This window comes from Rhinopithecus roxellana, chromosome 13 (genome assembly GCF_007565055.1).
Source record: "Rhinopithecus roxellana isolate Shanxi Qingling chromosome 13, ASM756505v1, whole genome shotgun sequence".
Classification (NCBI taxonomy): domain Eukaryota; kingdom Metazoa; phylum Chordata; class Mammalia; order Primates; family Cercopithecidae; genus Rhinopithecus; species Rhinopithecus roxellana.
Window position 1 is genome coordinate 24,261,378 of NC_044561.1, and position 16,715 is coordinate 24,278,092.

At 45.8% G+C, this 16,715-nt stretch overlaps 1 protein-coding gene across 1 annotated transcript in view; it reads right to left on the reverse strand.

Annotated features, from left to right (window-relative positions):
• SEZ6L (seizure related 6 homolog like) overlaps positions 1 to 16,715 on the reverse strand; it is a 214,430-nt gene that overhangs the window by 80,320 nt on the left and 117,395 nt on the right. Inside the window, exons 2-5 of the mRNA XM_030915875.1 lie at positions 9,732 to 10,454; positions 8,431 to 8,564; positions 5,864 to 6,056; positions 3,757 to 3,942 (exon numbers count right to left, since the gene is read on the reverse strand). Of these exons, the coding sequence (XP_030771735.1) occupies positions 3,757 to 3,942; positions 5,864 to 6,056; positions 8,431 to 8,564; positions 9,732 to 10,454 (1,236 nt within the window). The remainder of the gene's footprint in view (positions 1 to 3,756; positions 3,943 to 5,863; positions 6,057 to 8,430; positions 8,565 to 9,731; positions 10,455 to 16,715) is intronic.

A 16,715-nucleotide genomic window follows, 5' to 3' on the forward strand; every position in this document is an offset into this window, starting at 1 on the left:
ACTTCTTTCAGGACCACAGACAGAAAACTAGGTTCATTTCTCTCTCCAGGCTGCCCTGCTGTCCTAGAGGAGAGGTTGTCCTGTGAAATTAAGCCAGCCCTAGGTTCAAACCTTGCCAGTTAGCTGCTGTGGATCTAAGACAATCACGTGAGTCTACCCGCTGTAAAATGGTGATAAGTCCACCCTCCTTATAGGACAGTAGTGAGAAATCAATGAAATGATGGGTACGGGGCGCTTAGTGCCATTCCTGGCACAGAGTGGGCACTCAAAGCATAGCCAGCTCTATTGCCCTGTGGTTCAGGAGCTGAGCGATGGAGGACACTGTCCCTGGTGGGGGGCTCTGGCCATCTGTCCTCCCAAGCCGTTGATCGTTTGCAGCTTCTCTGCTTCCCTTCTTTGCCTAATTAAGCCGACTGATGGCTCTGTTTGGCTTCAATTTGCCAGCCGTGGCTCCCCATCCATCTTTCTTAGCACAAATTGAAGCTTAATTCCTCCCTGATTTCACACATAGATAAAAATTAATGTGAGAGAGGCGTGGAGACCAACTGCCCTATGGTTTTGATTTTTATCTTTGTTTAAAAAAATGAAAGAAAAATTCTGGAGGGCCTTGGGGGAACAATACTGTAACAATTAAATCTCGGAATTCATCATTAACTCTCATTTGCTTTTTGAGCTCCACTTGGCTATGAATAACTGGAGGGTGGGAATTATGTTTTATTATTTCCAATATTCTCTTCACACACGGCTCCTAGCCTGGCACATAGTAGGTGGCAGGGCAACCTATGCTGTCTTAACCACCATCAGGACTTTCGAGAATTCTGAAAGGCTTTTGTTCTCTTGAGAGCTGAAGATGACCAAGGCTGTGCCCACTGGTGCAGGGATAGTGTGGTATAGACCAGTGCTTCTCCAGGTGTAATGTGCACATGAGTCACCCAAGGGACATGTTAAAGTGAACATTTTGATTCATTTGGTTTTGCATGGAGCTCAGGATTATGCATTTCTAATAATTTCACTAGTCTGAGGAGCATATTTTGAGTAAGGAAGTTGTAAGGGAAAGAGCTCAGGAGAGAAGGGTTCTGGACTAAGTTCTGCCACTTCAAGTATGTTACTTCATCTCTCTAAGCCTCATTCTCTTTGCCTATGAAAGTGGTAATCTTATCTCCCTGAGTTCAAGTGAAATAGTAGATATTGTCCATCTTGATTTCCATGGATCCACTCTGACCACCCTCAATCATTTTTGCCAAATAGAAGTCAGAATGATCACCCTTATGCTTACATTTTTCCAGATATCTCCTGCCTAGTCCACCTGTCTTCTCAAGACCTTGAGCAGTACAGTTTCTGACCACTGCCCCAGCCTCCTGTCCTGATATTTTCTCTGCACTTTAGCCAGATTGATCTTATGTATTTATTTGCTCTCTCAAACTCATTGAGTTCCTTCCCACCTCTGAACCTTAGCATATGCTAGTGCGTCTGCCTGGAATGATCCCCATCCCCCCACCGCCCACCATTTTCCACCCTCAGTCTATTTCCTACTCAACTTCCAAATCATGGAGTGTTATCAGGTAATCCTTCCTTGACCCTTCGCTCATCACTGTCCTCCTCCCAGATGAGGTCCTCTATCACATCTTCTTCCTGCACACGTTTTCTCCATTGCAATGCCTCTCACAATCACTGGTGTCTTCTCTGTCCTCACTCTGCATCATTCCACCCAGTGAATTTCTTTCCTGGTCCTTAACACAATCTGTTACCAGCATGTTTGCATCCTTGTTTACTTGTTTACACACTACAGCCTCACCTTGGCTAGAAACTCTGTGAGAGCAGGAACTGGGTCAGGGTTCCTGCAATAGCTCTAGCAACAGGTGCAATGCCTACCACACAGTGAGTGCTCAATAGATGTTTGTTGAATAAGTACATAGATAGGAAAGGCTCTGAATGACAAACAATGCCCAACAGGTGCTTAAAATTCCATCTGTCCTTGAAGTCTCAGATTCTATCAGCTGGCTCAGCAGGCCTACTTCTCTTTACTAGAGGGCATCAGACTGCCTCAGCAGCCTACCTTCAACAATTTCTGGGCTGGGCGTGGTGGCTCACGCCTGTAATCCCAGCACTTTGGGAGGCTGAGGTGGGTGGATCATGAGGTCAGGAGATCGAGAGCATCCTGGCTAACACGGTGAAACCCCATCTCTAGCAAAAACAGAAAAAATTAGCCAGGCGTGGTGGCGGGTGCCTGTAGTCCCACCTACTCGGGAGGCTGAGGCAGGAGAATGGCATGAACCCGGGAGGCGGAGCTTGCAGTGAGCGGAGATCATACCACTGCACTGCAGCCTGGGCTACAGAGTGAAACTCCATCTCAAAAAAAGAAAAAAACCACCACCACCACCAAACAAACAAACAAAACAAAATTTCTATGTGGTGACTGAGTGAGTGACTTCACCTCCATGAGCCTCATCTGTAAAATGGGGATAATGGCTCCCATCCTATGGGATTGCTGTGAGGATTAAATGCAGCCGCTGGCATGGTGCACAACACTATTGGCTGGGCTTGAAAAATAGCAGTAGTTACACTCAAAGCACACGAAAGAAAATTTAATTTTGCCAAATGTAAAAGCTTTGTGCATCAAGTAACACTGTTAAGAAGTGAAAAGACAACCCATGAAATGGGAGAAAATATTTGCAAACTACTGATAAGGGTCTAGTGATCAGAATATATAATGAATGCTTACAACTCAACAACACAAAGACAAACAATCTGATAAAAAATGGGCAAAGGACTTGACTAGACATTTCCCCCAAGAAGATCTACAAATGGCCAACACACACGTGAAAAGATGCTTGACGTCATTAATCATCAGGGAAATGGAAATTAAAGCCACGAGATCCCTTCATACCCATAAGGATGGCTATAATAAAAACAATGACGTGGAAAATAACATGTGTGGGCAAGGATGTGGAGAAACTGGTACCCTCACATTGCTGGGGGGAGGTAAAATGGTGCAGCTGCTGTGGAAAATCGTTTGATGGTTCCTCCAAAAGTTATCCATACAGTGGCCATAAGACCCAGCAATCCCACTTTCAAGTATATATCTAAGAGAAATGAAAACCATATCCACACAAAAAACTTCTGTACAAATGTTCATAGAAGCATTGTTCCTAACAGCTGAAAAGTAGAAATGACTCAAATGTCTACTAATGAATAAACAGATCGACAAAATGTGGCACATCCATACAATGGAATATTATTCAGCCATAAAAAGAAATGAAGTACTGATACATGCTACAACATGCATGAACCTTGAAAACACAGTGCTAAGTGCTAAGTGCTAAGTGAAAGAAGTCAGACATGAACGTCACATATTACATGATTCCATTTACATAAAATACCCACAATAGATAAACCCACGGAGACAGAATGCAGACGGCTGGTTGCCAGGGAGTGTGGGGAGGAGGGAGGGGTGGGGAGTGACTGCTTTCAGTACAGTGTTTCCATTTGGGGCATTAAAGATGTTTCAGAGCTAGATAGTGGTGATGGTTGCACAGTAGTGTGAACATACTAAAATGTCTCCAATGGTACGTTTCATATTATGAAATTTTTTGAATTTTGCTCCAATACAAAAAAATAAATAAATAGCAACAGTCATCTATATTTGGAGCAGTTTCTTCCCCTGGGCTGAAAGCCATTCCCTGAGGTCACTCTTGATGTCCTACAGGTTGGTCTTTCCCCTCTTAGCGGGACCATCAGGTTGAGACTGCAGCATACCTGAGCAGATGGGCTCCTGGCTGCTCCAGTGCGGCTTGGAGGCATTGATGCACGTCAGCATCTTAGTGCCCTGGAGCTCATAGCCCAGGTGGCAGTGGAAGTGGGCCACCCCACCTGAGTGCAGGTCCATCACCGTTACATCCCCAGAGTCAGGCCGGCGGGGAAAGTTGCAGCTCAGCATGAAGGCTGGGAAGAAATGCAGAGGCAGACTCAGTCACTACTCGGAGCGGGAGATCAAGAACCTGACCCACATCCTGGGAGCCAATTTGTGCTGGGGAGAGAAGATGAGGCCCCTGGGGACTCCAGAGCTCCAGAGAACGCTATTTTTGTGACTCTCTTTGATCATATCGTGCTGAAGCTGCCAGGTTAGCACTTTCTTGGGGCTTAAAAATTGCCACCTTGCCTAACCAGAGACAGTGGGTTTGGGATGAAAAAGGAGTTTCCATACCTCCTTTGAGCCTATCTCTAACTATGTGGACACAAAATGGCCTTCTCTCTGGGACTGGGAGGGGCAAGACCACCCACAAAGTTTAGTCCCACCTGCATGCACATCTTGGGTGCTTGTTAAAAATGCAGATGCTTGAACCAGGTCTTTGGGAAATGCCCAAGGATATGAAAGCTTGAGAACTACTGGCCTGTGAGACAAGAGCTTGGGCCTTGGAGGGAAAACCAGTGTTAGTTTACATTCTTACTCTATCAATTACAAATGATGTCACCTTGAGACAAGGACTCAGTGCCTCCACCTCACAGGTGGTGGAGGGGATTAAACGAGATAACACAAAGAAAGAGCCTCCTCCGCAGTCAGTAGATGGGGGTAGTAAAAGGGTGCAGGGGGCCATATTGAATTCCTCAGTTTTCACAAGAGGATGTCAAATTCATGCTAGCTTCTTCACCCTAGACCATAGTCTGACCTCTCCTGCAGCATAGAATATCTGTATTCTCAGTGCTGATTAGGAGGAATACATTCATGTTCACGATTCAAATTCCTTTTTGTTGTTGCTTTCAAATTCACAACAACAGCAAAGGGAAGTATCCATATTGAAAAGTTGTGATGAAGTGGACACTCCCCTATGTAGTCATCCACTTGTTTCAGAAACAGGTGAGAGAAAAGTTGAAAATGAGTTGTTGTTGTTTTCAAATGTCTGGACGATTTGATATAAAACATGATGACTCTCAATATCTGGTTGCATGGTTCACGAATCCACTTTCCATTCATGTATTTCAGCAGTTGATAAGTATCCAAGGGAAAGTTCCTGGGTGAGGCAAAGGAGACCTGAGGTCATGGGAACTGCGCAGGAGGAAATGGGGTGCAGGGAGAGTGGAAGAAAAGAGGAAGAAAAAGGGGGACTAGGAAAGGAGAGAGAGAGAGAAAGAGAAGGGAGGGAAAATAGAGGGTGGAAAGGAAGAGAAAGAGAGGAGGAAATGAAGAAACACACAAGAAAAGAGGGAGGAGAAAAGAAGGAAGGAAAAAGGAAGTAAGAGAAGAGAGGAATGAACAGAGAGCAAAACAGAGGAGACTTAGGAACAGACCAAAAGGAAGAACAGTAGAGAAAGAAGAAAAGAGAGAAGGATCCTGTTAAAGCTCTTTATCAGGAGTCTGTGGATGCACAGGGGATCTACGTATTGAACTCAGGGCCTGCCAACTTGAATGAAGGAAAGTTACTTGCTTATTTTCATTAGCCTCTACCTTAGCTGTGCTATTTCCTGACAACAAACTGCAACATTGTAGTAGAACCTGTGACTTTGACACCAAGAGAAACCACAGATATTTTTCACATCATAATGGGTATCTCAACATACTTCTTATGCTCCTTAGTACTTTGAAATGTCAGCAATTATAAGAACTACTAGAAGATATTGTTTAATGAATTAATAAAAAGCACATAGATTAAGGCATCATAGATTATAACAGTATTTTGATAACTGCAATTCAGTAATACTGTTTTCTTTAAAATTGTATATATTTTATTTTATACTTTTAAAAACATTATTCTGAGAAGTGGTTTGTAGGTTTTACCAAACTGTCAGAGAGGCCCTGGCACAAAAAGTTTTAAAATCCTTTTCTCCAGAGGGAAACTGAGGCTCTTCAGCCTTGGTCTGACCCTACCCTGGTAGTGTAGCTGGAAGGTCCCAAGGCCGTCGTCCTGGAAGGTCCGGAAGTAGACGGAGATGGTGTTGGTGGGGCTTCGGATTACCTGCCCCTCCACCAGGAGTGTCTGGTTGGCCAGGACGGTCAGGGTGGGGCCATCCACCCCGCGGATGGACAGCAGTTCCCCCTCGGACAGGTTCACACTCTTCACCTGGGAACAGGCAGAAGCAGACAGAGACAAACTCTGAGTTGTGTTTGAGACAGAGCCCTCTGAGGTTGCAAAGATGTCACTGAAAAGTAGCCCAGGCACTGATAGCCCCTGGTCAACAGGACCGCTGGGCCCCATACCCAGCCCTCAGGAGCCCTGGGAACATCAAGGTCCCTCTAATTTCCCCAGAATCCAAGGGGATAGAGTGAAACCAAACTGCAAGGCAGAGGCATTGCAAGGGACTTGCAATGTGAGGCCCCCATTGCTGTGTCCTATAAGAGGGGCCTTTGGCAGAGGCCCTGGATGCTAGCAGGTGGGATACATTATCCTGGAGCTGGGAAGTGGAGGCAGCATTTGGATCAGCTTGTGCTTGAGGTCCAATCTCCAGGGAGCCGAGAGAGGCATTCCACCAGAATGTACACTCTGCAAGGATAGGGATTTCTCCATACTGTTCCATGTTTCCAGTGCCTAGAATAGTACCTGGCACATATTAGGTGCTCAGAAAATATTACAAAAAGATTGAATATGTTCTTCCATTTTCTGCATAAATTGGTAAGTGAGGGGTGGGGGCCTCATTTCTAGGGTACTCTCTGGCCCACTCTCTTATCCTCCCAAATCGTGGCTACAACTGCAGGACAATCAATCCCTACCTCAAAGGATCAGGTGCTTGCTTTGCCATTTACACTCTGTGGGATTTGAGAAGAAAGAAGGGAGATACTTTAGTTGTATGCAGGGAGGCTGAACAAATGGTATGTGCGTGTGTGTGTGTAAGGGAGACTTTAGTCAGGTTTCAATGCCCAATTTGAAGACTTATGCTTTCACAAGTAGGGTTTGGAATTTTAGTTTCTCTGCCTCTCCTCTAAACAGGGCAGGCCTTACCCAAAAGCTCTTCTTCCTTCGGGCCTTATATCTTATCCTCTTTTCTCTTGGATGAACTCCTACTCATTCACCAAAGCCCCATTAAAATTGCCCTCATCTATGAGCCCTTCCCTGATTGCCAAGGAGTTTGCCTGTCCCTTTGCTGTGATTCTACAACATCCTCTGTAGACACCAATTAGAGTCCCTATTAAATGGCATCCTATGTATTTCTCTTTTAGGGCAGGCATTGCATCAGTTTTTTATATCAACATATTCTCCTGTATCAACAGCTTTGCCTGGTGCATAGTAATTGCTCAATGAATGAACTCTACTGTGCCTGGTAAAAGGCTCCACACAGTGTTGGACACATAGTGGGTCCAATACTCTTCATGACATGGAGGAAAGGGTTCATTAAGCACTAAAATCATCTGGACTGCAGATTTTCTCCAGTTTATTTGAATTCCATGAACAATCATTAAGCACCGACAGTGTGCCACACACTGTGTAAAGCTCTGGAGTCTGCAAAGACTACAGGTTCTACTGCTGAGGAGCCTACCTTTTGTTTTTGTAAAAACAAAAACAAAAACCCTTCCTAAGGTAAGGTCATACACCTGCCCCAGCTCAGAAACTTTTGACAGCTCTTTATTTCCCATGAGAAAAAGGAACATATTCAGGGTGATTAGCATACTGAAGATAACGGATAACATGCACTGCATGGTCGCGATTTCTGCTGGACTCTGGCCAAATGATCTCTCTCTCTCTCCTCTCTCTCTCTGCTGGGCTGTGGTCAAAAGCTCTCTGCATTGTCATATTTTCTGCTCCCTCAAATTTTAAAAAGCAATAACATTATTCCTATTTTATTGATGGGTAAACTGAGGCTCAGGGAGGTGAATCTCCTTGCTCAAAGTCACGCAGTTTTAACTGGAAGAGGTAGGACTTAAAACCCAGATATTTGAACATTATGCCATCCTGCTTTTCCTCTCTTACTGTGTGGGCAAAAGTTTAAGAATAAAATGTTCTAATAACCAGAAAATGAAGGAAACCAAGCAAACAAGCAAGCAAGAAAGAAAGAAAGAAGGAGAAAGAGAAAGAGAAAGAAGCAAGAACGCAAGCAAGCAAGAAGGAAAGAGAAAGAGAAAGAGAAAAAAAAAGAGAGAGAGAAAGAAACAAGCAAGCAAGCAAGAATCAAATGAATCAGGTGGAGCTTCTGTGTGTGTGTGTGTGTGTGTGTGTGAGAGAGAGAGAGAGAGAGAGAGAGATAAGCAGAGTATCATGGGATTTTCCTTCTGGGAAATGCCTCAGAATCTGTCAGCATATCCCCTCCATCCCTATCAAGATATTTTAGTGAGGCATTGAGTTAAGAACTCCTACTCATTCGCCAAAACCCAGCTAAAGTAGACCTGGTTGAGCAAAGACAGAACCAAACTGGTTAGCATAACAGTAAACGTGACTCATGCAATCCTCCTGAGACTTCCTGCTAGAAGAGGCTGCCTCTTGTGAGGTACCCTCCTGGGGTTACCTGGAGCTCCACCCCATAGCCAGTGTAGACTGTCACGTTGTATGTGCACTCCAGAAAGTTGTTGAGGGGCAGCGGTGGGTAGTCGCTGGAGTCAATGTACCCCTCAGGATTGGAGAAGCTCACACTGCAGAGAGCTGGAAGGAAGGACTTTAATTAGGACACCGAAGACATCTTGGATGTAAGCTCAACCATGGGCTGTGGGCTGGAATGGGGGCATTAGGAGAAAAAAGCATTTTGCTGTTCCCATCTGTCCTTCTGGTGTTAATTCTTCAGCTCCAGAATCGACATGATAATAAAAATAGCAATAATTGATGTGGAATGATCACTTGCTATATCCTGCTAGGCACCATTTTAGCCAGTCAACAGGGGTGACCCCACTCATTCTCATAGGGACTGATAATATTTCATCCCCATTTTACAGGGAAGTAAACAAAAGCTCAGAGAGGGGCCAAGCTCAAACAGCAAGCAGGATTTGGACCCAGAGCTCATATGCTTTGAAGGGTGGCCACATTGCACTTGTCCAAAATCCGTGTATGCTTGACAACTGGGGGTCCCTCTCCCATTTTAAAGATGGTAGAGAAGACTGGAACACAGAAGAGCATTTTGTCAAGTCTAGAAAACACATGCGATGCTAAAAGTAAATGTACTTTGAAAAGGCTAATGGCTTTGAAGCAGGTTAAATGAAGAATTCTGTTCCAAGATGAAAAGATTTTGAATCTTGCTCATCAGCTGTGTGACCTTTAGCAGGTTGCTTGGGGGTCTCAGGGTTTCAGTTGTTTCATCTTTAAAATGGGGATGTTGGCTGATTGTCCTGGCTCATGCCTGTAATCCCAGTGCTTTGGGAGGCTGAGGTGGGAGGATTGCTTGAGCCCAGGAGTTCCCCAGCCTGGACAAAGGGCAAGACCCCCTTTCTACAAAAAAAAAAAAAAAAAAAAAGAAAAGAAAAATTAGCTGGACATCATGGTGCATGCTTGTGGTCCCAGCTACTAAAGAGGCAGAGGCAAGAGGATCACTTGAGCATAGGAGTTTGAGGCTGCAGTGAGCTATGATCGTGCCATGGCACTCCAGCCTGGGTCACAGATCAAGACCCTGTTGCTAACACAACCCCCCAAAACAACAACAAACAAATGAAATGAGGCTGTTAATTCTGAGCCACAGGGCGAAGCTCATAGTCAGTGCTCAATAGACGGTAACTGATGGTAGGGCTTGGGCTTCTTGAGCTTCCTCTACCCCCATGCCCTGAGCATAGTGAATGCCTCATGGCTGTTTCAGGAGGGCTTCAGAAGTTGGGGGCTGCATACCTGGTGCCTGCTCGGTGGTGATGACTGTGGTGGTGATAATGGTGGAGGTAGTGGTCTCCTGGCTCTCTTCTGAGGCTGACCCAGTCAGCTCATTCTCTCCTTTGTCCATCAGGGCCATGGGGCTGGTGTCCTCTTGTGGGGCCTCCTGGGCCATGTCAGGCCCAGGTTCCCCAGGTTCTGACCTCTGGGGGAGCGTGTGGGCCATATAGGGCTGCGAAGTGAAGGGGGAGATTTGCAGGGGTGCGGGTGTTGTGGGGACTGCACTCTCCTTTCGGTCCAGCCAGAGGGGCACTTCTGATGCCTCCTCGGAGGCCACGATAGGGTCCGGGTCCCCCGGTGGGCCAGGCTTCTCCGTGGAGGAGGAGAGGAGACCCAGGCCCTGGGACGCTGGCTGGGACCCCGCCCTTTGGACAGTGGCTGCGGAGGTGGCCTTGGGCCTCAGCTGCTTCCTGGCGGAGTTCACCTCCTTGAGTGAAGGCAGTTTCTTCTTGGGGGGCAAGGTGTGCTTGGCAGGGGCCTCCTCTGGAAGCAGTGGTGACAGGGCTGGGGTGTCATGATGTGCAGAGGGTGCGGTCCCATCCAGCTCCAGCTCTCCCAGCACTTCCCCGGACTGTGAGGAACTGGGGGGCGCAGTTACCAGTCTCTCTTCGGGGTGCTCTTTGCCAGGACTGCCTCTCTCCAGGGCGCCTGAGGGCAGGAGGTAAGGACCCTCGGGAAGAGCGTCTTGGAAGAGGAGAAAAGACACCAATTAGTTTGGGGAGATTTAGGACCTTCACCTGCTGACCTGCTGTCAGACTCTGAGGGTGGCCCTCCTAAGGGCGGTGCCCAAGGCTCGTCAGGCTGGCCTCTAAACCAAACTCCTCCGCGGACCATTAGGTGTTTTTGCTCCTGCTTCAACCTCTAAATTTTCTAGGAGATTCAATATAAGGGAGAGCAGGCAAGCAAGACTGTCTCCTACGAGGATCGGAGGAGCTCTTTGGGGCGTTTTTGAGGGCATTTGGGTATTCTTTCTTTTTCCTTTGATTTCTTCTTTCTTTCTTTCTTTCCTTCTTTCTTTCTTTCTTTTTGTATTCTCTCCTCTTCTTTTCTTTTTCTTTCTTTCTTCTTCCCTCCCTCCCTTCCTCCCTCCTTCCTTTCCTCTTCTGTTTTTCTTTCTTCCTTCCTCCTTCATTTCCTTCCCTCATTCCCCCACTTCCTTCCTTCTTTTTCCTGAAGACTTGGGCTTGATTATGCCAGGACTGAGCTGAGCATTAGGAGTATAGAAACAAAAAGCACAGGTGTCTCACTGCCTGGTTGTATATGTACTGGGAAGGGGGATGGGAAAGTAGACACAATCATATTTGATATGATGAATGCTTGGAAAGAGAAAAGCTTGTGTGCTAGGAGGACAGAGAAGACAGGCCCCTAACCCTGTCTGCAGGACAGGACTGCCGGGTACAGTTGGGCAGATTGCTCCCTGTACAGACATGAGGCTAAGAGGATGAGTGGAGACGGACACCAGGCCACACTCTCTTTTCCAAGCTGTGTGCTCTGCCTGGGCTTGTTGAGGGGAGCGAAGTTTTTTGAAATTCAAGTTTTAATTTTAAGTTCTGGGGCACATGCGCAGGATGTGCAGGTTTGTTACATAGGTAAATATGTGCCATGGTGGTTTGCTGCACCTATCAATCCATTGCCTAGTTATTAAGCCCAGCATGCATTACCTATTTTTCCTAATGCTCTCCTTCCCCCCACCCCAACCCGCAACAGGCCCCAGTGTGTGCTATTCCCCTCCCTGTGTCCATGTGTTCTCATTGTTCAGCTCCCACTTGTAAGTGAGAACATGTGGTGTTTGGTTTTCTGTTCCTGCCTTAGCTTGCTAGGGATAACGTCTTCCAGCTCCATCCATGTCCCTGCAAAGGACATGATTTTGTTTGTCTTTATGGCTGCATAGTATTCCATGGTGTACATGTGCCATATTTTCTTTATCCAGTCTATCATTGATGGGCATTGGGTTGATTCCACATCTTTGCTATTGTGAATGGTGCAGCAATGAACATGGGCATACATGTATCTTTGTAATAGAATGATTTATATTCCTTTGGGTACATACCCAGTAATGGGATTGCTGGGTCAAATGGTATTTCTGGTTCTAGATATCTGAGGAATCTCAGCACCGTCGTCCACAATGGTTGAATTAATTTATATTCCCACCAACAGTGTAAAAGCAGGGTTGGGGGAAGTAAATTTTAAACTGAAAGAGTGTAAGAGTAACCTTGTGGGAGACACAGAAATATTTTAGGATTCAGAATCATGAGGCAGATTCAGAACAGAGGCCTGTGTGAAGACCCACAGAGGTTTGGAAGCTGGGCAGAAGTGGGCACAAAAGAATTGGAAGGGGTTTTGGAGCACAAGTGGAGGGTACGGGGGATAAAGCTGGTATGGTAGGGAGACAGGGGCCAGGCCCTGGAGGGCCTTGTGTACCTTGCAAACTTCTTGTAATTCATTTTGTTTTTTCTTGAGACGGATCTCACTACGGCTGGTTGCAAACTCCTGGGATCAAGTGATCCTCCCACCTCGGTCCCCATCCTTACAATTTATTTTTGTCTTGAAGGTAAAACCATTTAGTCATTTTAAAGAAGGGCTGGCCCAGGCAGCTGTCTGGAAGAATGGTGCTGGAAACCAGCATTGTTTGCTTTTTAAAGACCCAGTTCTGCCAACTGCTGGTTAATGACTTCACTCTCCGAGCCTCAGTTCCCTCAGCTGTCAAATGGGGCTATCATTTCCTATTTCCTGGGGTTGCCATCATTCAGCAAGTTGATGTGTGCAAAGCACTTAGGACAGCGCCTCACCCGTAGTGAGTGCTTAGCAAATGCCAGCTGCCGTCACGGTTTTTACTCTTGTCATTGCAATCACAGCCCCTCGGCAGGAAACTGGAGCAATCAGAACATCCCCGTGATGATGTCTAGATAGAGAGGAATTACATCATGGGGACAAAGGCCCTCAGACTGATAGCTGTCCTTGTCGATTTTCTGCAGAGAGACACTCGCTCAGCTACAGTCTCTAGGCCCTCCAGTGCTGTCATTTAAATTTATTTCAGCAGTCGTTGGAGAGGCTCATTTACTTTCATGGAGTTGGCGGCAGTGGCTTAATCTATATAGACTGCAACAGTTTGCAACTGGCATCAACAAATGTTCCTGTTGTGTAGCATTGATTACCAGCCAGTGTTCCTTCCAGGCCGCCAGTGATGCTGGGCCAGGAGTGGGTATCTGGGAGCAGCGTGAGTGGATGGTATAAGGGCAGGTCAAGGTCATTCAGGCATCAGGCAGATTTCCTAGTTCAAGGTGGGGAGTAGTGAAGCTTCAGAGTTAGGGTTCAAATCCTGCCGGTTACAGTTACAAGCTGAGTGAGTCTGGGCAAGTCCTTGAAACTTACTGAAGTTCAGCAGCCTCTTCTGTATAATGGAGGTATTCTATCTACCTTGCTGGATTAGACCAGACGTGGATCTGCCCCAAAGCAATGGCTTTTATGCTCACTGTCGCTTTTCTAAAATGATTGATGTTGACCATCTTTGTAGACAATGGAGTGAAAAGAGGGGGAAGGGACAAAAAGACAGGGGGAGGGGAGGGGTCAGGACACCCAGCTTCCAAGACCCAGCTGTGATACAACACAAAGTACTTGGATACAACCAGGAGTTGGGGGACCTGGGTGGTGTCCTATCTTGGCCACTATTCACTAGCATGACTCTGAACAGGTCTCCTCTTCTCTCCATCTCCTCTATGTGTCAAATGGGCAGCCAGACTGCATATGATGGAAGAGCCTTTCTAGCTCAGACATTGTTGGGTTTTTGAAATGACCAGGAAATTGACAATTATTCTTAGAGCCATTTGTTAACCCTGCTAAATTGGGGAAGGTAACTGCTGAATCCCAACAGGGAGTTTTCTTTTTTTTTGGATTATCTGGCCAGCCAGCTCTTTTACAAACATTACCCCTTGATTATAAGCAGGAATGAGAGAGAGAGAGAGAGAGCATGATTGGGAACACAAGTTGTGTCATCTGCACACAAGGAGGTGACCAAAAGCACATCAATTCACCTTGGCCAAAATAACAGTGATATTTATAATGTTTTAGTTTTGATTGCTTTGTTGAGTGATTAAGAGGGCTTTGCATCCATTGCCTCATTTTTAATTCTTTCTCAACCTTATCAGGCAGAAATTATTGTTCCTATTTTCTGAATGATCAAAGTGAGGTTTTGGGATGTTAAATCACTTTTTGAGGTCACACAGCAAAGCTGGGTTTCAAATCTCAGTTTTTCTGACCCCAAAGACCATGCTACTACCTCTCTTAAGAAATATGGGGTATTGGTGTCATTTGGCATCCTCCTCCTCAGTTTAAATCTGGCTCTTCCCTTTCCGCCTCATTTTGTTTGTCTCTGTTGGGTGGGCTAAAGTGTTTTTCTAATCTCCAACCCCACCCCTGCAGAATTCAGACCCACCACATCTGAATCTCCAGGGGTGAGTCTTGGGAAGCTGAGGATTGAAAAACTCCTCTGGTGACTTTTATTATCAGGGTTGTCAGGGAAGTTTGGGAACATGTGAACCCACCTGACTTACTATGTGTTCCTCATCTGTTTTGTCTTCTAAGTGCCTGAGCACACAGGTAGCAGGAAACAAAGTACGGGTTTGTGCAGCAGGTGGTGACTCTTTGACTCTTTCCAAGGCGTGTGATCTCCTCTAGCAATCCCAGTCCTCCAAGACCCAAATACAGTAAAAGGAACAGAAGGAAATGCAAGAAAACAGATTCCCTAATTGGCTTCCTCTTCGCAGCTGCTATTCTTACTCTCTGGGTCCTCCAGGGTAAAAGGGTGCTAACCACAGCAGCTATAAAGCACTTTAGGAAGGAAACCCAGCTGGGTTCGGAGTCAGCCTTTTCCCACTGAAAACCTGACCATCAAGGAGAGTTTTGTATCCACCAAATAAATTCATCTCTCAGTCCCTACCATGCCCTTTTCCTTAATCATACACAAGCTTGGATCTTGCTAGCTGGCTCCAAACTTAAGGCCAAGTCCAACACAGATGATATGCATCTGTGGTCTGCAACATAGGCAGCCCACAGGCCTCATTCTTAGTCAGGATGTTGGCCAGAGTAGTGCCATGCAAAACCAAGTCCCATTGGGAATTAGCGAAAATTGTACTTCAGGGCCTCAGCAGGAAACTGGAGCAATCAGAATATCCCCATGATGATGTCCAGATAGAGAAGAATTACATCATGGGGACAAAACTCCGTATCCAGCAACTTTATAACTTGCTCCAATAGCCTTGTTTTTCTTGGAGTCCGATGACCACTGAGTTAAAATAATTCATTTTTTTTCAGACATTTAAAATTTTCAAACACGATAGTCACATTTATCTGATTCTTCCTTTATTATGTACATACGGAGCTCTACTCAAATGCGGTAAATCAATCAAAGTGTTGGGTGTTCACTTTCTCCTACGGTTGACACTCGACACAAGAGAGTGAACATTCTGATATGGCCCCTGCCCTCAAGGAGTTAGGAAAACAGACACACACTGATAATCCACTACAGAGATCAGACAGAAGAAATGGTGCTTTCCTTAAATGCACACTGATGGTGCGTTTCCCCCCAGGGACAGAGCCGTGCCACATCGAAGGCAATTGAACATTTGTTCTGCCGTCCAAGCTGGGGAGGCAGCATATCTCTCTTTCTCTCCCATTTTTCTAACTTTGATGGGGAGATAGGAGATTAGACTAGGAACATCCCATTAAACTGAAAAAAAAAAAAAAAAAAGCACAAGCTTGGCCAGGTGTGGTGGATTACACCTGTAATCCCAGCACTTCGGGAGGCTGAGGCAGGCGGATCACTTGAGGTCAGGAGTTGGAGACCAGCTTGGCCAACGTTGCGAAATCCCATCTCTACTAAAAACACAAACATTAGTCAGGTGTGGTGGTGGGCGCCTGTAATTCCAGCTACTTGGGAAGCTGAGGCGGGAGAATTGCTTGAACCCAGAAGGTGGAGGTGTCACTGAGCCACTCACTGCACTGCAGCTTGGGCAACAGAGTAAAAATTCCATCTCAAAAAAAAAAAAAAAAAAAAAAAGAAAAAGCACAAGCTCTGAAGCTAAAGGTTTGTATCTTAAATCCCCAGCCGCAGCAGAATGCCTGGGAGAGGCACAGAATTCCAAGTAGTAGCATAACACATCATCGTGCAGGCACAAGGTGATGTGAGTGAAGAAACGAGAGCTGGGAGATGCTACTGCTATAATGTTCAGTGAAAAGAACGAGATATAAAATTCTATGGTATGTATGAAAATGACTAGAGGCAACCAAGTAAAACAAATTGCAATGCAGAGAATCATGTTTTGACTTGAAAAATGGCGCTAAGATGGAGGCCCTGGGGGCCTCTGGGTGTATTTTCTCCTTCCTACTTTTTGGCATTTTCCAAAATATGTATAATAAGTACTTAAAAGACTTTCTTAAATGAAATAAATATTTACAGAACGAGCTGACTTTAAGACGCTGTCTCTAGCCCCTGGTGATTGAGAGGTCTAGGAATGCACACACATGGTTGTAACCACAGAAGCACTTCACAGACTAAGTCACTGAGCCTCTTCGGAATGCAGTTTCCTGGTGGAGATGACCAGCATTATTCCCTCATGGCACTATGTGCAGGGACTACCTTTAGGATGCAGGACTGGCAGGTGAATCAATGGATGTATTTTCGGTAAAAGGTACTGCAAAAATGCTAGTCACTATTCTAATCCTCATTAATACCCAATCCAGTGGTTATTTCTTACACTTCAGAATCCACAATACAAAGACTCGCCCAACCTGCCTTGGTAGTTTTTTTGGCCCCAACGGGGACAAAACCGAAAATAAATATCACATCTTAAAGATCAAAAGGCTCCTGGAGATCGTGGTTACAAACTGCCCAGCAAAGGAGTGTGAGGTTCAAAGAGGGGAAGCAGTTGTCCAAAGTCAACACAGCAC